We start from the raw sequence: 22,135 nt of genomic DNA, 5'->3' as shown, positions 1-22,135 counted from the left end.
GCAGGCAGAGCCCCTGGAACTTTGTGGAAACCAGGTCCAGACGTGGATTTCCTTGCTGCAAACAAGGTGAGATTTCTCATTGCCCAGACTCCCTCTTGCTATATCCACATCCTCTGGCTGGGATTGCACACACATCTGTGGCCTCTGGATATCACCTGCTGTGCAAGAAACAGGGGGCACTGAGAGCTTTCCTTTCCTAGAGAAGACACCTCTTGTAAAGGGGTGGATCTGAAAAACACAAGCCAGGAGCTCCCTGACAGAGAAATACTGACAGAGAAATACTGACAGAGAAATACTTTCTAGAAGCAGCAGATCCTCCCTTCCTCTCCAGGCAGGTGATGAACAGCCCTGTGCAGGTGAGAGAGGCATTTGCAGAGGAACTGAGAAGAAGCAGGCACATTGTCTAGGAGCACAAAGGATCCAAATACACAGAAGGAAAAGCTGATACCCCAGAAAGAGGAGCCAGAGTTAATCCCTTTGCAGGGCTCCCGACCATCCTGCTGTCCATTGGGACTGGAGGGAATTGGCTGCATGGCAGGCACAGGGGCAGACATTCATCACACCAGAACTCAGCAGCAGCTCCCCAAGTCACGAGGACCTCACCTTTCAAAAAATAAAGCAGCACTGAACTTTAGCATCAAAGGAAATAAATCCCACATCGAGAGGACATAAAAGTCTCAGGCAGTGACAAACCCTGGACTCACCCTGGAGGAGCACTGCAGAGGGAATGTGGGGCTGACAAGGGCCCAGACCTACCCAAGGGCATAGGAAAGCTGTCAAGAGGACTCCAAAACATGAACTGTACTTCAGCACAGCCAGAGGGAAAATTTAACACCCCAAGTCACTGGGAATGCACAGCAGACACAGCACCCTCAGTGGTACAAACAGCATCTTGAATAAAATCTCTGGTGCTTCCAGAGGAGCTCACCAAATCCCACTTTGCTGTGCTTCTTCCCACCAAGCCCCCAAACACACCACAGCTGGATTTCCCCCCCCCAGTCCCAGCCCTGGCACACACAGGCTGCTCTGCTCCACATCTGACTTCAGCCTCGTGCCTGAAGAGACTCATTTCCACTGCCCCAAGCCTGACCTCCAGGGCAGCACAGGCCTTCTGGCCTGTGCCCAGATGCCGTGGGCTTGCTCCAAAGTTTTCAGCAAGAACAGAACATTTTAGCCCTTGGAAAACTCAGTCTGCTCTCCAGGAAGGAAGGCAGAAGTGCCTTTGGCACAGGGGCAGCAGGAAGGGGGGGCAGTGTGGCTGGAAAGCAGAAGGGAGTACAAGCCCAAACGGTGCTGACTGGGGTGAGAAGCAAAAATTCCGGGGCTCCTCACATCCTCCTAAAGCTACACCTGAGCAGCCAGGGTCACGAGGGGCCGCTGGGTGACGATGGTGCCAGGTGGTGGTGGCAGCCAAGGCGCTGCAGGAAGCACGGGCATGACCCCAGGGCAGGCAGCCAGGCTCTCCCCAGGTACCCTCAGCAAAGTGTTCCCCAGACTGGGTGTAGGTGCCTCATAAACGAGATACTAAACGAGACAGCGGCTCCTCCTGTTCCCATTAAGACTCTGGGACAGATTCCACCTGGCTCTCTCCCACTGGTGGCCCTGAGTGCTACGTGCCAGTCATGCTCCTGCAATAAAGTGACTTCCGCCGAGTATTTTGAAAGATTTAAAAAAAAAAAAAAAAATTTATTGTGAATCCAGGCAGCACAGTCTGAACAACAGAGGCAACTGAATAGATTCATGCTGCATTGCCACAAGGCACTCATCCACTCGGGGAAAGCTGGCTACTTCAACAAGTTTCTAGAATAAAACAAAACAACAAAACCCTCTGAAGCTTCCAGAAGGAACAATGCAAACTGCAGCCCTCGCTCGGAGCAGTCCTGGGCTCCACCAGGGACCATCAGGGAAAGGCTGGCAGGGTCTAAGCAATTGAACTGACTGCAGAGTAGAAATGCTTTGAGGGTCCTTACCATAAAGCTGTCACTCCCCAGCAGTGCCATGTTCGAGCACATTCTGCCAGAGAGCAATTCCACAATTTCATTTTGCAGTGAAGAACTGGTCAGGTTGGAAAAGGCACAACAACTGCATTGCCCAGTCAGTGCTGCTCAGGCAGCATGAAATGGCAGAAAGCTGAGCTCCAGAGAACACCCCGCTGCAATTCTGGGCTTAAGTTCAGCTACAAGACTTTGCCCCCGAGCAGATAAGTTGGGACCCGTGTCTGCCCCTGTCCCTGCTGCCAGCACAGGCTCCTCCAAAGTGGGGAGGAGCTGACAGTGGTCAGCAACCTCAGCTAAAGGCACCAGATTTGGCTCTCGTTCAGTCTCAGGCAGAGGCACCCAATATATCACCTGGACTTTGCCATCGGAACATTCCCATCCACCTTATATCTGGCAAACCCCATTCCCAAGATTTAGGTAAACCTCAATCCCCATCACCATCCTTCCCATCTCCGTGGTGAGATCAGACCCACTCTCTTGCAAGGGACATTGTGGTATTTCTGTCCCCCAGGAAAAGAAATGTTGGCAAAAGCAAAACTCCATTGTGCACAGCTGGACCAGGGACCTTCCTGGGAACGTAGTGCCTGAGATCAGCTGTGTCAGACACCCTGCTGAGCAAACACCCCACCTAGAAGATAAGCAACAGGACCCAGGAGGGCAGGTAGATAAGTAATGCTCTCCATCAGAGACTGAAGGGAATAAAGGGCCTACAAATGCTCACAGCATAAAAGGAAACCTCTGAGGCCAGAAACGTGATACATGTTGAAACAGAATATACTGACAGACAACTCTCCTCTCTTGGGATAGGTTCTGGGCAAGCTTTTCCCTTTTGAAGAAGAAATTTCAGGGCTTCTCAACAAAGAAAGAGCAACACGGTCAAAATAATAAGTGACAACGAAGTCTTTACTGTTGCAGAGCTGCTCTGAGGGTGCTGTGTGTGCTGTTTAGTTTTGCTGTTGCTCTGTCCCACTAAAGTTTTCTCTGCTGGGAACGGCAGATGCTGCTCCCAAGCCCACCACGCACAGATCGCTGCAGAGCGATGCTGCAAAACAAACCCCAGGCAAAACTATTCCCACAATCCAATCCCCATCCCTCCTGGGAAGGGGCTCCTCCAGCTCCGAGGTAAACCCGGGTATGACAGAGCAAAGGGCGGCTCCACATCAACCCTCAGCACGAGGAAGTCCCGACAGACCCAAACCTGCACGTGTGTCAGACCCTCGGCAGCACAGGACTGGCCAGAGCAGAGGGAAATGCAGGAAAGTTGGAGGGAAAGAGATGGCAGGGAAGGGAAGAGGGGTGAGGTGCAGCCCAAAGGGCTCAGGCCTTGAGACAATGGCTCCCCAGCAGCAGCACAGGCTCTCTGGCAGGAAAACGGGCTCATTTCAAGCAGGATTCAACGCCTCAGTTCCATTTCAGCTCCCATTCCCAGGGAAAAGAGCCGATTTCCCCGCGCAGGCAAGAAATCAGGCGCTATTCCAGTGAACCCAGCACCACGGTGCACTGCTGCTGCCAGAGCCTTCCAATCCATCCCGGCCTCTGAGGCTCTGGCTGCAAAGCTGAAGCACCTCGGTTTCCTCCCGTGCAGAAATTCCCCATCCCTCATGGAAAGCATCCCCATTCCCTTGGAGTCAGCTCTGGGCTGCGAGGTGCGGGTGAGGCTGTACCAGACAGGAACCAACCCCCCTGGAAAGCAGGGCCTGAGCAGGCATTTGCTATTTATAAGCTAATCATCTGATCCCTCCGAGGGGAAATCCTATCCTTTGGGGCTGTTGGGAGCTCAGGGAACTGCGGGAGTGCCGGGGAAGAACAGAAGGGAAGCAATTACAGCAGCGGGGAGTGACCAGACAAAATTCCTCCCCGCTCCTCCGTGCCATCCTCCTGGAGAACGGGCCAGGGATTACGAGCAGGGATTAATCTGTTACGCTAATTTGCTAAGAGCAAAGTAATTTTTTAAATAGCTCTGGTCTCCATTCATCATTATCTAAAAAGGGCCCTGATCTAGTTCTGCAAAGAGCAGTAAGAGTCTCACGTTAAGAGCCTGCTGGAAATCCAGGAACACGTGGATGGAGCCGCCTTGGAAGGTGGAAAAGAAAGGTATGAGCTTTCATAATTGCTTGCTAGTTATTAATTCCTGGGGGAACATGCCTGTCCTGGGAATTGAGTGTGATGTGCAAGCACTGATTTTACTGTTCCTGTTAACATTTCTCCCTGATGGAAATAATCTGGGTTAGATGACACTGCTGGATTCTGCTGTGAAACAATGCTCAGTCATCTCCAACACCACTGCACACACTCAGTGCAACCCCAGAAACAATCCCAGCTCTCTCTAACCTCCTTTTTCTTCACTTATCAAGGTATTACTGAGAACAAGCCTCTCCCTCAGCTGACAGCAGCCTCTAAAACAGAGGAGAGAGAGGAGGAGTGGAAATAGCTCCATCTCAAACGGCACAGATCTCTTAGAGGAGAAGGCCCAGTTCCTGGAGCAATCCTCACAAACTGGGTGGCCAAGAGCCACGCAGGCCTGGTACCTGCCTCCAGGAGAGCAAAGCTCAGTGAGATGTAGGGACCAGGACAGGGAAGAGCTGCTCACATCATTCCCTGCGCTCCCGCCGGGACAAGGGAGACTTTGAGAAGCCCCACGTAAACAAAAAACAAAAGCAGGCCAGTGCATATTTGGCAGATCGAGATCACAATAAAAGCTGGCAGAGCAGCCTCCTCCAAAGCAAGATCTACCCCTAAAGCTTCCCTTGGTTTGGATTTTTGAGTTTTTTTCCTTCCTTTTAGCTTCTTACAGCCTAACCTGACAGGTAAGTGACACTTTTGTTGAGACAGAAGGGCTGGAAGGACCCTGCCACAAAACCCACAGCAACGATACCTCTGAGGAAACGTGCCTGTTCAGGCTCTCTCAGATGCATTAAATAACTGTCACAGCCAGAGAAAGATTCCTACAAACACAGCAAAGGAAAGGGGAACTCAGATGTTCCTAGAAATTAATGAGTGAAACTTTTCAATTTATTTCCCAGTCTTCATCCCAATTGACTTAGAAATCCATCCTCCAGCAAACTCCCTGAAAGACATCAGAGCTGCCCTACAGACCCCCCAAGCAGAGCAGACCCCAGGACTCCCGGGGCTGCCAGCCCAGCTGCTTTTATTAAAAAAAGGAAAATATGGAGACTCCACGTAAAAGCTGGCAACCCATACAAAGTCATCACTGACTCTGGGAAGTTTGTTCTCATGCTTGAAGCTCTATCACTTAAAAACATCCATTTTGGTTTGCATGCACACGTACCACCCCCAGCCAGACTGAATTCCCAGTGTCCAGCCTCTGTCCTCCACATGCAGACTGGCCAGATCTCCTCTCAGGTTCTTGCTGGAGGAAGCAGATGGAGTTCTCAGCACCACATGGCAGCTTTTTTCACCTTTAATCCCAACATCTCTGAACTCTGCACAGTTTTCCACCAGCTCTGAACCACACACAGGCACCAAACCCAGGGGGAGCAGTGTTTGCACCAGTGTTGGAGCTGATCTAATGCTCCCTCTCCTCCTCCTCCTCCTCCTTTACAGTGAGGGTCCAAAACCCACCTCCAGCCTGGCTTTCTGTATTCAATATATCCATAATCTCAGGCAAAAATTCCTGCTTCCTAGGACAGATACCACTCCTCTCTCCCTTGTCTCTCCATCCCCATTACAGACCCTTCCAGAATAGTTTGTTTTCTCTGGTAAAACACATGTGGCCTCCCCAAAGTCCAGTGCCAAACTAACCAGACCCCTTGTGTTGGATCTCCATTTCCCATTTCCCACGCAGCACCCTGAGCTTCCCATGCACTTCCTCAGCTTTTTAGCTGCAAAATTCCTTCAGGTCACTGCCAAAATCACCAGCAGGACCCTTATGAGGCTGTTGACATACTGTCCTCAGTAACGTCCTAGGAACCCCCAGTTTAACACGGACTATTTTGAGTTCATCCCCCTTCGGTTAATTCAGCAGGAAAACCCAAAGGCATCGTTGCAGACGCTTTAGGGAAGTCAATGTTGACAACACAGCGGTAGCTGAGGGGGTTCGAAATAAAGGTCCAACCTGCAACACCACCAAACTACAGCCAGAAACAGCTCCTGCCCAGCACGGAGGGAAGGCACCTGCTCCAAAAACCCAACCCCGAGTGACCTCCGGGGGGTAACCGGGTGCGAACAAGAATCAGCTCCCCGGCGGCACAAGAACCTCCCACCCTCCAGGCGCTTCCAGGCGGGATCTCCGCGGCTCCAGGGACAGGGGGAGCGAGCGGGGCCCGCGGGCTCGGCCCAGGGAAGGGCCCAGGCCCCGAGCGCCGCAGGGCCGGAGCGGTGCAGGGCAGGGCTGTGGCGGCCAACCCGCCCCCGCCCGGTGTGGCGGAGGGACCGCCGCCTCAGCGCTGCCGCCGCCGGGCGGTGCCGCCCCTCACGGACAGGCCCCGGGGAGGCCGCGCTGCCCGGGCGGCGGGGAGGAGGAGCGGCAGCGCCGGGGCGGCGGGAGGGGGTTCCCAGCGGCCCCCCCGGTGCCCCCTGCCCCCGGTGCCCCCCGGTCTCACCTGCCCCGTCGCGGCGGGTCCCGCCCGGCTCCGGCCGCGCCGCTCCCGCCTCTGCCGCGTGCGGCTCCCGCCCGGCCCCCCCGCCGCCGGCGCGCGCGCCGCCACCAATCAGCGCCCGGCACCGCCGGCGCCCCCGGCCAATCAGTGCCCGGAACGCGTCCCCGCCCAGCGCCGCCGGCTGCCAGGCCACGCCCCCCGCGGCTCCCGCCAGGCCTATCCCGTGACACGCGGGGGGGGCGGGACCCGGCGCCGGGCGGCCAATGAGAAATCACAGCGCGTCCCGCCGCGGCCAATGGGAGGCCGCGCGGCGCTTCCCCTCAGGAACGGGCGAGGGGGGCCGGGGTGTCCCATCACGTGACCGCCCGGGACCGGGACCCCCTCAGCCCTCACCGGGACCGGCCCGAGGGACCCCCGGGCACGAGGGACCCCCGGCCTGGGGCATCAGGGACCTCCGGGACTCGAGCCCCTCACGGCAGCGCCGCCTCCGGTGCCCCGGCCGGGGCGGGATGGCGCGGGGAGGGGGGAAGGGTTGGCTCAGGGCCGGGCCTCGCTGCCTGCGGAGCCACCGGGACGGTCAAGGGAGCGTGAGGCCTCACCGTTCTATCGCCCCTTTCTGTCGGCCCGCATCCAGCCCCGGTCAGCTGCTGCATCCCTCTGCCTCCCAAGGGTGGATGTGCATCCCCGAGGCTGGATGTGCATTCCAAGGATGGATGTGCATCCCAGGGGCTGGATGTGCATCCCAAGGGTGGATGTGCCTCCCCCAGGGTGGATGTGCCTGTGTCCCTGTCCCTAGGTTTCCCCGTCCTTGGCGTTACTTCTGCCATTCCCACCCAGGTCTCGCCTTGTGCTCAGCCTGCCCCACTGATGTAATTCTGGGGCAATCCCAGGCTTTCTCACAGCCCAGGTTTTACATTCCAGGCTCCTGCGGGATGGAAACAGGGCTGCTGGGCCCGTGTGTGCATCACAGAGTCACAGGAGGGATGTGGTTGGAAGAGACCTCTGGAGATCACTCAGTTCAACCCTGCTGCCAAGGCAGGGTCACCTGGAGCAGGTGACACAGGAAGGTTTGGAATGTCTCCAGAGGAGACTCCACGCCCTCCCTGGACAGCTGTTCCAGGATGAGGTGCTGCTGCCCCTGTGGCCCCTGGAGGGGATGAGCCAAGCCCAGCCCCAGACAGGTCTGGAGGGTTTGGGGGGTGTGCACGAGGGGATGTTGGTCCTTGGCACAGGACAACCATCCCTGCCTGGCACTGGGGCTGCCAGCTGTGAGTGCAGCTGCCCCATGCCTGGCTCTGAGAGGGCTGGGAGCTTCCTCCCTTCCCAGCGGCTGCTGGGTCCATGCAAATGCATTCCCTGGTGCAATTTTTCTGGGCTGGCAAAAGGGGGAGGTGGGTGGTGGCAGGGGAAACCTCTGGGCTGGAAAATGAAGGAGGGAGCAGCACCCTGGGTTGGCAATGGGGCAGGGGGAGCACCCAGAGGAGGTGATGGGGAAGGGGAGCATCCAGGGGAGGTGATGGGGAAGGGGAGCAGGTAGAGGGGTGATGAGGAAGAGGAAGCACCTGGAGGGGGTGGTGGGGCAACTGGAGCTGTGACATGGGGCTGATGGTGCCACCCTGCAGATAAGCTGCTCCAGAACATGGGGAAAGTCTGTGGAGCATGTGAACAACCCACTGACCTCTGGGCTGCTGGGCCACCTGCTGTCCCAAGGGGTTCTGAGCCTCAGTGGGGTGGAAGAGGTGCAGGATCAATGCAGGATGTGCGTGGATAGGCTCAGCTCCTCATTGACACCGTGCTCCAAGGGCCCAGCCACATCTCCACTGACAGCCTCAGGATGGCACCTTGGCTGAGCAGCTGGGCCTGGCTGCTGACTTGGGTGAGTGATGAGGGGCCATCATCTGCTCCCAGACATGCTGGGGCTCCCAGAACCTCCAGTGGGATGCTGGAATGGGTCCCAGCCCTGGGGAGTGTCCAACGCTGGAAAGCAAGGGGCAGTTGGGTGTCTCTGGTGTCACTGCTCTGAGCCCCCCTATGCTGTGACAACAGGGCTTTTGGGGGTGGCTGTCCCTTGCAGGGCTGAACAGGGACCCCCCAGGGTCATCAACAGGCTCCATTTTCATCTAGTGCCTGCCAGAGCAGTTTCAAACCATGCCTGTAACAGCCACTTAGAGGAGCTCTTCCTGAAGGTGAGCTCTGTGGTTAACCAGCTGTGCCAAGGGTCAGAAATCCTGCTGGGAGCAGAGCTCAGGCCAGGCCAGGCCATTTCTCAGCAGGCCCCTTGGGAGCAGGCTGAGTCAAAACCAGGTCTGGGTTGGCCTGGGAAGTCAGCTGGGTCTCTGGAGACATCAGCACCCTGACATGTTATGAGCATACACGAGCCTGGCATGTTGGTGCAGCCCATGGCACCAGACACATGGCCCTGGACATGCCCCTGGGATGCCTCCTGACTCCCTGCACCCTTCTCATGCAGGGAACAAAGTTCTCTCATTTCTCCCTGCTGTCTCCCTCACCCCAGGTCCAACAATGCTTTGCTAAATTCCCTCAGCAGATGCCACCAGATGGACGTTCCATCTCTTCCCAGGCCACTGACCTCCTGTCTCTTCACCTCACAACTCTGTGGCAGCCTTTTGTCCGTGCCCCAAACCTGGGACCTGGCCAGCAGGAAGGAGTGGGGAGAAATTCCCCATTGACCCTGGGCTCCAGAGCTCATGGCTTGGTCCAAAGGTCTTGTGTGCTGATAGCTGGGGCCAGGCCTCACCCCCCAGCTGGCTGGTGGCACCCAAGGGACTCGTTTCAGTAGCCAGTGGCTCAGGAACTTCTTGGTCTGATGTTCTTCACTGGTGAAAAAATAATACACAGAGAGCAAAAGTGTTTGAATTTGAGGTAACATAGCAGAAAGCTCAAGGCCAACACAGCCCTGCTCCTGAAAAATGCACTTTGTCAGAAAAGGACAAGGGGAAGAGACAAGAACAGCTCTGCAGGAACACAGCGAATCGCCCAACCAGCCCCTGGTGCCCCCTCTGCCAGCCAACTACAGCCAGGCCTGGAATAAAACATCCTTGGCCTGCCATCCTCCCTGCCCTTTGGGGCCTCCCAACAACCTCAGATTGAGCAAACTCATCCTGGGGAGCACCAAGTGCAAAGCTGGTTAGTGTCTCTCTTCACTGTCCCTACACAGAGCCTACCCCAAGCTGTGACAGAGATGATGTGTCACCCCCACAGCCACTTCCACCCCATCCCTGGCTTTACCCATTGTCCAATAAAGGGATTTTTGCAGCAGACACCCTGCTCCTCTGCCTCCAGCCCACAGAGGGTGGGTGGGTGTTATGCTGCCTCGGGGGGATGCAGAGCAGGCGGGAGGGGAGAAATCATTGGGAGCTCAGGGACAAAGGGACCTCTGCCTTTGGGACAGGCTGTGCAGATGCACTCTGGGGGGTTTCCATGCCTCCCCCTCACAGGCTGGCAGCATCTCCTTGCTCAGGAGGCAGATTCCCCTGCTCCCCAGTCCTCATGTTGCCCCAGAGGTGAAGCAAGGATGTGATTCCCCTGGGAGCCAAGAAAGATCCTCAAACCTGTGTCTTGTTCACTGCTCCCACAGCTCGTCACATTAGGGCCCCAGTCCAGCTGTCACTGTTGGCAAGTGAGAGCCCCTCCCTGTGCCCCCCACACCCTCCCTGCCCTGCACAGCCACATCCAAATCCTGTTGTGCCTTGGCACCGATTCAGCTTTATTGCACGTTCTGCAAAGTCACAGCCAGATCCACGGGTGGGTCTGGCAGCAGGAAAACGAGAGGGCTCTCCTGCCCCCTCCGAGTGCCCAACACTCCAGTGCAGGCAGGACGGTGTCCTGGGCTGGTGCCACCCTGTGTCCCTGCGAGGTGGCAGGGGAGATCAGTGGGATGGAGTTCCCTCTCCACTCTGGCTGCAGGAGAACCAGGATGGGAGAGCCTTGCAGGCAGGATCAGACTGCATTGAGAGCAGCCAGTCCCAGCTGAGCCCCTCCTCACAGAGCCCCAAGCCCTGTGTCACTGCCCAGAGCTCCTCAGGACCCACATGGTCCTTGCAGAAATCCTGGTCCCCAGTGCTACACCTGTGGCAGGAAATTGAGGACAGCAGTGATGAATTCTTCGAATTTATCCTGATGGACTATGTGCCCTGCACCTTTGATGTACTGGATCTCCGCCTTGGGGAAGAGGCGCTGGATCTCCGGATAGTCTCTGGAGCTGCAGGACAAGGGAACGTGCCACGGTCAGAGGTCCCTCCTGGTGTCTTCCCTCCCCTTCCCCACACAGAAGGTGATCCCAGGTCTGAGCACATCCCCTCCCTAGGTTCCCCCTCACTCCAGCATCAGTGTCACTGCTGAAGGCACAGACCTCGCTCAGGACCTCCCCCACCCCAGGGGCTTCCTCCCCACCCTCAGCAGCTGCAAAGAGCACAAGGGGTCAAACCACAGACTTGGAACCGCTTCTCTCCAGTCCCACCTGATATAGGGCGAGTCAGACCCTCCCAGGAAGAGTGTGGGGCCAGGATACGGCTTGTGGAAGACAGGGAAGTTCATGATATCTTCCAGGTGCCGGGAAATAGCCTCCAGGTTCACCCTCCACACGTAGCGGCCCTCCGCCTCCACCAGGTTGGTGAGGAGGAACTGTCTGAGCTGTGGGAGCTGCCACGGAAGGGGACGGTGCACTGTTCAGTAACAAACCTGGATGTTCTGGCACCTCCACCTCCATCTCCCATGGGATTTCCTACCTTGACCACAGGCTGCAGCTGGTCATCAGCCAGCTGTCGGGCTGCAGAGCGGGACAGGCCAGCTGGGACCTTCACCTCCTTCATGGCAGAGATGTAGGCAGAGAATTCGGACACGGGGGCGGTCGAGCTGGGACCAATGTCCACAGAGATGAGGCGCTCCACCAGGTCTGGCTGGGGACACAAGCAGGGCACATCCATGCCAGGATGTCCCAAGATCTCCCCTGTGGGAGGGGGCACAGGGCTCTGCTCCCAGTCAGACTTCCTGGAGGCTCTTTGCTCCCTCCTGCTTCAGCAGAGACCTCCATGTGCCCTTCCCAGAGTCCCTCTGCTTGGCAGAGATCTCCAAGCTCCCTCTCCATTGGTGTTGGAGGGACGGGGCAGAGCTTTGGGCTGGTGAACATGGACTTGCTCCTGCACCCCACCCTGATGGAGACAAGGCCCTGTGGGGCTGGGGACAAGGCTGGCACCAGTGAACACCCCCAAAGGGTGCCACCCCCTTCCTACAACCCCCCCAGGAGCCCCCCGAGCCTGCTCTCCCCGACCCCAGAGCCCCGTGCCTGCTGACCCGCTGCAAGGCCAACGTCATGGCAGTCTTGCCGCCCATGCTATGTCCCAGCAGGATGCACTTGGCGATGCCCAGGCGGCTCAGGAGGTGCTGCACATCCAGGCTCATGGCCTCATATGTCATCTCAGGGCTGTGGGGGCTCCCGCCGTGGTTCCGGGCGTCCACTGTCAGCACCTGCCTGGGCAGGGGCACCGTGTCACCCTGTGGGCACTGCCCACTGTGCCCCTCCTCGGGGGGGCCCCCTTGGGTCTCACCTTGCCACTCCCACGTCGTACCAGCGTCTTGGCCACCGTCTGGAAGTTGCCGTGGCTGCCAAAGAGCCCGTGGAGCAGGACCAGGGGCGGCCGGTCCCTGCGACCCTCCAGCACCACGTGGGCCAGGGGCACTGCACTGTGGGGGGAGAGAGGGGCGTGGGGGCATGGTCAGGGGTGTGGGGGATACAGGGATGAGCCCTGCCCCTCTGCCTAGCCCTGGCAGGTCTGGCTCCTCAGCACAGCAGGGACAGGGAGCTCCTGGAACGGGGCCAGCACAGGCTGTGAGGATGAGGAGGGCACTGGAGCATCTCCCTGAGCAGCAAAGGCTGAGGGAGCTGGGGCTGTTCAGCCTCCAGAGCAGACCCTGAGAGGGGCCCTCCCCCTGTGTGTCAGGGGCTGCAGGGAGGGGGCAGAGGATGGAGCAGGCTCTGCTCGGGGGGCCCAGCAATGGCACAGGAGGAACGGGCAGGAACTGATGCCCAGGAAGCTCCAGCTGGACAGGAGGAAGAACTTCTTCCCTGGGCAGTGCCCCAGCTCTGAACAGGCTGCCCAGGGAGGGGCTGGAGTCTCCTCCCTGGGGATATTCCAGAGCCCTCTGGACACAATCCTGTGCCCTGTGCTCTGGGCTGGGAGCTCTGTGCCTGAGCAGGGAGGTGGGAGCAGATGTCCAACTGTGGTGCCTTCCAGCCTGACCCATCCTGGGATTCTTTGAGTCTCGAGCCACCACATAATGTCAAATATATAAAAATATATTAAGATATATCAGGGAGGGCCCGGGGTGCGGGCGGGAAGGGGGAAGGAGGCGTGGCCACAACAGGAGGGCGCAGTCAGAGGGCGTGGTCACACTCGGGGGCGTGGCCAGACCCGCCGCGCCGTGAGGGGCACGACAACGCAGGGGCGTGGCTTGCGGAAAGGGGGGCGTGGCGAAGGCCCGTCTGGCGGTCCCGCCGCTCCTCCCGCGACCCCTCCCGGGACCCTCCCCGGGACCCTCCCCGGGACCCTTTCCGGCAGCGCTCCCGCCGCTCCCGCCCCGCGCGCAGCCGTGCCCTTCCTTACGTGCCCAGGGAGCGGGCGGCGGCGGTGGGCGGCGGGCGGGGCGGGGCGGGGGCGCGGGGCAGCCGGCGGAGTATCATGGCGGCGGCGGCGGCAGCGGCGGCGGCGCGCGGGCCTTGAGGCGGTGCTCGTGGGCGGCCCCGCCTCCGGCCCCGCCCCGCGGCTCTGGCGCCCCCCAGCGGCGGGGGGCGGCACTGCGGGCGCGGGAAGGTCACGGCGGGGCCGCCGCCCCCCGAGCCGGGGCGGGGGGATCCCCCGGGGTGGGCACCGCCGGGAGAGCCGGGGGGATCCCCCGGGGTGGGCACCGCCGGGAGAGCCGGGGGGATCCCCCGGGGTGGGCACCGCCGGGAGAGCCGGGCGGGCCCCAGGGCCGCCCTCCGGCCCGCGGGCACAGCGGCACCCGCGCCTGCCGGCGTCCGGCAGCACTGCCGCGCCGGCTCCTGCCCCTTTGTCCCTGCCCGGCCGAGCGTGGCGGAGGGCGCGGGGAGCGGCCGGGCAGGGCGGCCTCGCCCCAGCGCGGCTCCCCGGGCGGGGGGGGAGCGCCCCGCGGCTCCCCAGGGGACCCAGACTTTGGACCGGCGGGCAGGGAGTGTCCCCGAGGCATCCAGCGGCTCCGGCAATGCCTCCCGACCGCAGTGGGCTAACGGGTGTGCCCCCCCCGCCACCCCTGCCACCCGGGCAGAGACCCCCGGGGCAGGGGGAGAGGGGTGCGGTTGAGCCCCCTCCGGTCCCCACCCCGGTGCCGTCCCGGTACTGCCCTTGGAAGGTGTGTAGGGTGTCCCTTTGGGGGGCCTGTAGCCCGCTGCCCCCCTCCCCGTGCCCCCACACCCCAAGGACACTCGGGTACCAAAACAGGACACGTTTATTGACAAATGTAACCGGTACAGACCACGCGTAACAGGGACAGACGGTGCCCGGCCGGCAGCGATGGGGGGGACACGCCGGGGGGGGCACCGTCCCCATCCCGCCCCCATCCTGCCCCATCGGCGCGGCGGGGCCTCGCCGGGCGCCGCTTCTCCCGCCGACCCGAAACTGCCTCGTGTTTAACCGAAACTGTCTCTATTTACACAGCCCGGCCCTGACCCCGCCGCCGGCCCCGTCCCCTCCTTCGCGCCCCCCCCGCCCCGGCGCTGCCGTGCCCGGGCTCCACCGAGGGCCATGGGGGTCCCGGGGTGGGTGGGTGGGTGGGGTGGGGTGGGGTGGGGGGTGCCGAGGGATCCCGGGGAGGGGGGCTCAGACATAGTTCCTCTTGTCGTAGCTGGTGACGGCGGAGCGTGGGGCGGAGTAGGCCACCTTGCCCGTGGGGTACCTGTCCTCTTTGGGGGGGCAGGAGCAGCAGAGCAGGGCCCCCCCCAGCAGCAGGAGCGCGGAGGCTGCCCAGCCCACGTAGAGCGAGGTGCCCAGCTCCCGCTTCTGCGCGTCGATCACCAGCGGGTTGTAGAAATCCCGGATGATGGTGTTGGCCGACCAGCACACGGGGATGAGGGTCATGACGCCGGAGAGCAGGAAGATGACGCCGGCCACGATGGTGATCTTGGCCTTGGTGCTCTCGTCCTCCACGCAGCGGGTGCACTGGGCGCCCACGATGGCCACCATCAAGCCTATGACGGCCAGGACGATGGACACCACCAGGAGGGCGCGGGCGGCCTGCAGGTCCTGCGGCAGCGCCAGCATGGAGTCGTAGACCTTGCACTGCATCTGCCCCGTGCTCTGCACCACGCAGTTCATCCACAGCCCTTCCCAGATGATCTGGGCCGTCACGATGTTGTTGCCGATGAAGGCCGTCACCCTCCACATGGGCAACGCGCAACAGATGATGCTGCACAACCACCCCAGCACCGACAAGGCCACGCCGCCGATCTCCAGCCCCATGGACATGGTGGACGGTTCAGTGGCACGCTCCGAGTGATGGCAAAGAAGAACCCACGGACCGAATCCGTCGCCGTCACCCGCCGCCGCTCGCAGCCCGTGGGGATCGGCTTTCACCTGTGCGCAGCGGCATTTATACGGCCGGCCCGGGGTGGGGTTTCAGTGCTGCCTGCTGGACGCTCCTCTGCGCTCCTCCGTCACCCGTCACCTGCGTCCCACACCCTCCCCTTTGTTTGCAGAGATGGCGACGAGTAACCAGAGAAGGGCGGGAGGAGGAGAAACGCCACCTGCCACGGCCATCCCCTTGGTTTCGGGCGATAGGTATCGGGAAACACAACCACCAGACTCATTCTGACCTGCCAACCCCCTTTCTGGGGACGTGGAAATGCCAAGGGCTCACCTTTCCTCCCTGGAGGTACTGGCAGGTCAGGGTTTGGCTGATTTCTGGAGAATGTTATCAGTGCTCACGTTTAACTGGGGTTCGGTGAGCACGGGGCACTTTTGCATCACCGTGCAAAGTGCAACCCCTTCGCTGTGCCCTGAGGTTTGTGTCCCCGTTCCAGGGGACCCACGGGTGCTCCCGGCCTGGCAGGAGCCATGGGAGCACGTTTTACCCCCGCCCAGCCCCCTCCTGCTCCCACCGTGCGGGGCCGGGAGCACTGTCAGGGATACTCTGACTGACTGATAATGATCTTTACTCATCCTGCACAAGTCTCGTGGCCTTGAAGGAAGCAGATAATGCACGTAACCACCCTGGCAGCGTCACCCCGACAACCTGAGCTAGCAGTGGCAAAAGGAAAAACATCCCAAGGCATGAGCAATCCCCTCAGCCGTGTCAGCCACAGCCCTATGGCTGTGGGGTGCTTGTGTCCCCCCTCAGTCTTTGCGTGCTGGGGGTAATGCCAGCATTTCCAGCCCCCCCTCTGCCCAGGAATGTGGTTGCTGGACACGGACTTGCTCCTACCTGTTCCCTGCCTGCTCCAAAAATCTCCTCTGCAACTTATTAACTACTCAAGAGCGCGGTGGGATGCTGGCAGCTGGTGCTGTGGAGGGAGCTCTGGGATGGGGGTGGGAGCCCTGTAACTGCCTGGCTGTACCCCCACAGCACCCTGACGCCCCACAGCCAGGGGGTTTGGATTTGGGTGTCCCACACCGTCCCAATACCCTCTATCTGGGGGATCACCATCTGTTGATCTGCAGCACCCTGAACCCCCACAACCAGTGGGGCCACCCCACAGCCCCCTGACACTCCATATCTGTCTGGATCAGCTGCTGTCAGCCCCTGTCACCCAAGCACCCTGTACCCATCCAGGCTGGGCTCCAGCTCCTTGCAACCCCCTGTGTCTGACTTTGACCACCTCGTGACACCCCAATACCCCATATCCAGCCAGATTAGCCTCTGGCAAACCATGGCATCCCCAAAATCCCCAGTATCTGGCTAGGTGACCTTCTGCCACCCCACTGTACCCTGATCACCCCCCCAAGGGGACCCCAAGTCCCCACAGACAGTTGGGGGGGTAGCCAGGCGTGACCCCATATGTGCTGCTGGGAGGGAGCCCATGCAAGCAGCACCTCAGAGCTTTGTGCCCTCATTGCTGGGGGTCCTGGGGGTCCTGGCCCTCGGGGGACCCGACCCATGACCCAGTGCTGCTGGCAGGTGATGGTGGGCACAGGAGGGTGTCAGTGGCAAACAGGGGGGTCGGGGCTGTTTGAAGACCCCCCAGGTATGCAGGCAGGGGTGTGGCAGCGGCCCTGGGGTGCAGGTGTGCACAGGGGCACACACAGACACACAGACACACAGACACACCCCCCCCCTCTGCCGGCAGAGACACCCCCACATGCAGCCGCACACAGACTCACAGACACAGAGACTCACAGACAGACAGACACACACAGAGACATACAGACTGACTCACAGACACACACACACACACAGACACAGACACTCACAGAGAGACTCACAGACAGACACACACACACAGAGATACACACAGACAGACTCACAGACACGCACAGACACACAGACACAGACACAGTCAGACTCACAGACACAGAGACTCACAGACAGACACACACACACAGACACACAGACTCACAGAGACTCACAGTCAGACTCACAGACACAGAGACTCACAGACACACTCACAGACTCACAGACACACTCACAGAGAGACTCACAGACAGGCACACACACACACACAGACTCACAGACACACAGACATGCAGCCAGATACACAGAGACTCACAGTCAGACTCACAGACACAGAGACTCACAGACACACTCACAGACTCACAGACACACTCACAGAGAGACTCACAGACAGGCACACACACACACACAGACTCACAGACACACAGACATGCAGCCAGATACACAGAGACTCACAGCCAAACTCACAGACACAGAGACTGACAGACACACACACACTGAGACACACAGACACACACAGATACTCACAGCCACACAGACTCACAGACTCACAGCCAGACAGACACACAGCCAGACTCACAGAGAGACTCACGCAGGCACACACACAGCTGCAACAAAGATACACACACAGCCAGGCTCACAGACACACACACAGAGACACTTATGCCCAGACACATACACACAGAGACTCACAGACAGACTCACAGACACACACACAGCCAGGCTCACACAAACACACAGACTCACAGCCAAGCTCACAGACACACACACCCAGACACACCCAGACACACAGAGACTCACAGACAGACTCACAGACACGTGGACAGACACACACACACACAGACACAGTGACAAAGGTGAACAGGCACACGCTGGCAGTGCAGGTGCTCACACCTCCCCAGCACACACACGGCTGCAGACACACCAGCACATGCACCCACAGCCACACGGCTGCAGGGCTCTGGGGCAGAGGGTACCCCAGGCAGGGCTGTGGGGTGAGGGGGTACCCCAGGTAGGGGGAAGGGAGTGCCCCAAGCAGGGCTTTGGGTCAGGGGTACCCCAGGCAGGGTTCTGGGGTGCAAATGTACCCCAGGCAGGGCTCTAGGACAGGGTTATACCACAGGCAGGGCTCTGGGGCAGGGTTTTATCCCAGGCAGGGCTCTGGGGCAAGGTGGACCCCAGGCAGGGTTGTGGTACTCGGGAGTAGGGGCAGGGTTATAGCACAGGCAGGTCTGTGGGGAAGTGGGGATGCTCCATACAAGGGCATGGGGCAAGGGGGATACCCCAGGTAGAGGGGTGTGTGTGTGTGGGGGATACTCTGTGTAGGGATGTGGGGCAGGGGAGATACCTCCTACAGGGGTGTGGGGCAATGGGGTCATCCCTGGTAGGGCTGTGGTGCAGGGGGAGAGGTGGATATTCCAGGCAGGTATGTGGGGCAGTGGGGATACCCCTGGGGTAGGAGCTGCTGGAGCAGAGTGGGGTGGGATGAGGCAGCAAAGCACCGCAGCCCCCAACCCTGCAATCAGCCCCATGCGCCGCGTCCTCACACTTTGTCATCCCAAATTGCCAAAGTACAGGCTCTGTCCAGTGTTGTGTCTGCCTGGGGCAGCCACTGACACCTGACTCAGGGTGGGGGAAGGGGCAAATCACCGGGGTTTCAGGGTTCCGGTCACCTCTGGCAGGACACATTCTTGTGGTGAGGAAACTGGATCAATAGTGTTTACCAAAGAGCTGAACGGAGCCAGTGTGCTTGTGGGGCACACCCATCCCTCCTGCTGCATCCCCCTCCCTCCCCCCCGCAGCTGGGGAGGGATGGGGAGTATCCAAGTGCCCCGGGATGAGGACAAAGCAGGGTGGCCACAGCTGTGGTCACACAACGGTGACATGATGACAGGTTTGCCCGCTGCAGACACAGAGACGCCGAATGAAGGTCAGACCCCAAAGATCATGGGAGCATCACCAGATTGGTGGCTCACACTGCAGGAAGGACACCTGGGGGGGCAAGAAGGATGGGGGACGGGGGGGCACCCAGTGCAGCATCCCCTTCCTGTCATACACCCAGAACCCATCATCCCGGGAGTGAGCAAGAGGTGACGGCAGCAACAGCCCCGGGTGCCTCGGGGCCGCGTCCCACTCACGTGCGCGGCAGCCGGCGCAGGATTTGGGGTGTTTCCCCTCCGCTGCGGTCGGGAGTGCCGCGCGTTCCCCCCCGGGCGAGCGGGGCCGGGGCGGTAAGTGCTGCCTCGGCCGCTTATATTTCAGGCGCGGGACTGTTGTCTCGGTGCTGACCAGGGCACACAGGCAACCCATTGTTGGAACCCCTCCGACGCGGCGGCGAGCAGGTAAAGGCGGCTCCGAGCATCAATGGCAGCTCTGTCTGCCGGCGGGGCGGGGAGGGAGGTGCCGGCACACAGGGGGCTGGGGGGCACCGGCCAGCGAGATGTGGCAGGGGGCTCGCCCGGGGGATGCTGGGCCGTGCTGGGATCGGCTTTGCCACAGCATCCCCTTCCTGCGAGCATCGCCGGCCAGGAGACTCCCATTGCACCGCCCGCATCCTCCTTCCTGACCCGTGGTCATTGTCTCCCCCATCCCTTCGCCAACCACCTCGGCAGCACTTGGGGGTGTTTTACATGTCGGGAGCCACTTGTTGCTCAGAAATTGGACAGAGCTTTGACTTTTGGAGTGACTTCAGGGCGAAGGTCCCGTTTCTGCCCGCAGGGACCCCACAGGTCCCGGCACACAGCTCTTCTCCTGCTGAGCCGATAAGGCTTTGCTTTCCCATACTGAGAAACAACCTGACTGTGCACATTTGAGTTGGTCGAGGGGGGTTATGTCGGGCAAGGATGTTTTTTGGGAACATTCAGTCTCTGGGCTGCTGGTAACTAATCCTTGGCCGCCTGCTCCATGTGGGCTGAGCAGGAGGGCTGGTGACCATGCCTCGCTTGGCAGATGCAAAGCCAGAGATCCCGGTGGATTGTCTCTTGCTGGCAACTGTCACCTGCCTTCTTGGGACCTGGAAGCAGCCGGGGTGGTAGGTCCATGTGCGGGTGCTGGGGAATGAGGGTCTCTTGGCTCAGCGCAGGGCTGAGCTGGTGCCAGCTGTGTGTGAGGTGGGACTGTCACTTGTGTCCTTGGTGGCCCTTTTTGGCAGGAGATTTGTGCCCCGGGCCTTCTCCCTGTGGGGTGTCCTCTGCCCTGAGCAAGGTCAGGGTGGTGTAGCCTCTGCTGTGCACCTGGTGGTGCCTGGCATCGTGGTGACACTGGGTTTAATGCCACCTCCCTGCCTGGGGATGGCCTAACTACCCAGGGGGCCCTCAAGGCACTGCAGTGTGTCCCCATGCTGGTGAAGCCAGAGCAGGCATTGGAGGGCATCTCCTGATGGACATGCTGGGGCAGGAGCGCAGCGGAGCAGGGACAGGAACTCGGGCTCCCCCATCCTGCAAATCCCACTGGATTTGAGGCAGGACATCCACACCTGGCTGGGTGCTGGGGCAGGTGCTGAGTGGCCAAAGTTCAGGATGGGTTGAGCACCCTGTTTTGGGGTGGAGGAGCTCTCTGCTGGGCAGGTGGGCTGTGGTCCCACCAGGACATGTGCTGTGGCACTGGGACAAAGCCAGGGACTGGGATCCTGCAAGATGCACTGGGAATGAGCATGGAGACGCGGCCGTGGGGCCAGTGCTCATGTGGGGCTGATGTCCATGGGGTGGTGGTCCTGGATGGCATGTGCTGAGGCGCTCGGAGGTCCCACCTGTGCTACACCACCATCCTCAGGCTCCATGGGCACTGGGGGTGGCTGTTGCTCCTCCACTCTGTGCCAAGCCAGTGTCTGTCAGTCCTGCTGGCTGCCAGTGGTGGGGACACAAGGCTGGTGCTGCTGGGTGGGCAGGCACGTCACTGGGAGATGTGGGGAAGGGCACAGGGCACGGGGGCTGTCCCTGGATGGCATCCACCAGCTGGAATATATGTCACGTTCCAGCATTAATTACAGTAATTGGCTGTGGGAGGCCGTGCTGGTGCCTGCTCTGGCTTGAGGGGGAATGTGAGCAGCTCAGGTGTTTGATGCTCCGCGCATGGAGGAGTCCTTGTCCTCACTTTGTCATTTGTCCCCAGCCCACAGACACATCCCCACGTGCCTGCAGGGACACAGCCCATGCCAGGCACACACACACATGGGTGTGTCCCTCTCTCCAGCCCCAAATTACGTGGTGGTTACAGCACCCGGCTGGGAGGTGAAAGCCTCAGGCAGAGTCTGGCCCCGGCGGGGATGCTCTGGAACCTCGTAAATTAAAGGGAGCCCTTGACCACAAGGCTCTGGCCCCGGGGTGGCCACACTGGTATGTGAGTAATGTGGGCACTCCAGCAGGACAGAGGGATGGAGCCTTGGCGGCTCCTCTGGCACAGGTCAGGCAGGACCCTGACTCTTACCCACAGGTTGGAGTCTGCAGCAAGACCTGGATGTCCCCAGGCATCCTCCTGGCACTGCAGTGCGTGGACCACCTGGCTTGTCCCACCACACTGGGACACGATGCCCGGGGACATCCCATGCAGCTCCAGAACCCATCACACCGAGCAATTAGCACAAGGGATGGGATCATCTCAGTAACCCCAGTGCTCAGGAAAACTAAGATTATCTCAGTGCTTCTTATCTTTCCCAGAGGCCCAGGATTAAGCTGTGGTGATGAAACAGTGCAATGTCCGTCTGTCTGTCCTTGCTTGCCGTCTGTTGAGCACCTGTGCAGGTGCCGGAGGGGCTCAGAGGGAGTAGGGAGGGGACATGTGTGGGAGTCATGGATTAAAAGAGGAGAGGTCAGGCAGTGCCCAAAGCATCAGCATCAGTATTGGCATTGGTGTTGGCATTGGTGTTGGCATCGGCACCAGGACCAGTGGGTACAGCACTGGGACACCTTGAGGCCACCTCTGCCCCCCACAGCCCCAAGCCACCAAGCAGGCACCAGGACATGGGGCTGAGGGCAGCCCTGTGAACACTGGCTGGTGGTGGAGCACAAGGTGGGGCGGGTTTGGGGTCTGCCCCCCATTTTGCCCCGGGCAGTGCCGTCTCTCCTCCTTGGGGAACCAGCAGCTGCTCCAACCGGTTTGTGGGTCTGGGCGGTGACACCTCCTGCCCGAGGCCTGATGGAGGGCTGGGAAGTGCTGGTATGG

The 22,135-nt window shown here is 60.1% G+C and overlaps 3 protein-coding genes and 1 long non-coding RNA gene across 5 annotated transcripts in view; 1 reads left to right on the top strand and 3 right to left on the bottom strand.

The window, feature by feature from the left end:
- The window catches only part of MTMR4 (myotubularin related protein 4), a 57,537-nt gene extending 50,893 nt beyond the window's left edge, over positions 1–6,644 (bottom strand). Inside the window, exon 1 of the mRNA XM_064677647.1 lies at positions 6,560–6,644. The gene's annotated coding sequence lies outside the window, so the exon portion shown is untranslated. The remainder of the gene's footprint in view (positions 1–6,559) is intronic.
- A 230-nt stretch (positions 6,645–6,874) lies between these two features.
- Positions 6,875–9,837, top strand: LOC135425399 (uncharacterized). The gene is made up of 2 exons (XR_010435591.1): positions 6,875–7,046; positions 7,478–9,837. It is a non-coding gene; the product is annotated as an uncharacterized LOC135425399 (long non-coding RNA).
- Positions 9,838–10,259: 422 nt separating this feature from the next.
- On the bottom strand, positions 10,260–13,305 carry ABHD11 (abhydrolase domain containing 11). Of its 2 annotated transcripts, XM_064677643.1 has the most exons (6): positions 13,180–13,305; positions 12,124–12,259; positions 11,870–12,043; positions 11,305–11,475; positions 11,037–11,218; positions 10,260–10,778 (listed from the first exon to the last, which is right to left on the bottom strand). In XM_064677643.1, the coding sequence occupies exons 1-6, from the start codon at positions 13,254–13,256 to the stop codon at positions 10,640–10,642; spliced, it is 879 nt and encodes a 292-aa protein (XP_064533713.1). In that variant the 5' UTR covers positions 13,257–13,305; the 3' UTR covers positions 10,260–10,639. The 2 variants fall into 2 exon arrangements, with proteins under 2 accessions (XP_064533713.1, XP_064533714.1); XM_064677644.1 differs by lacking the exon at positions 11,870–12,043.
- A 715-nt stretch (positions 13,306–14,020) lies between these two features.
- Positions 14,021–15,216, bottom strand: LOC135425398 (claudin-3-like). The gene has a single exon (XM_064677645.1). It carries the CDS (start codon positions 15,052–15,054, stop codon positions 14,410–14,412), a length of 645 nt encoding a protein of 214 aa, XP_064533715.1. The 5' UTR covers positions 15,055–15,216; the 3' UTR covers positions 14,021–14,409.
- Between the last annotated feature and the right edge of the window lie 6,919 nt (positions 15,217–22,135).

The sequence above is a fragment of the Pseudopipra pipra genome, chromosome 21, assembly GCF_036250125.1.
Source record: "Pseudopipra pipra isolate bDixPip1 chromosome 21, bDixPip1.hap1, whole genome shotgun sequence".
NCBI classification, from domain to species: domain Eukaryota; kingdom Metazoa; phylum Chordata; class Aves; order Passeriformes; family Pipridae; genus Pseudopipra; species Pseudopipra pipra.
Note: the sequence above shows the minus strand (reverse complement) of the source record. Positions and strands in the feature narration are given on the sequence as shown.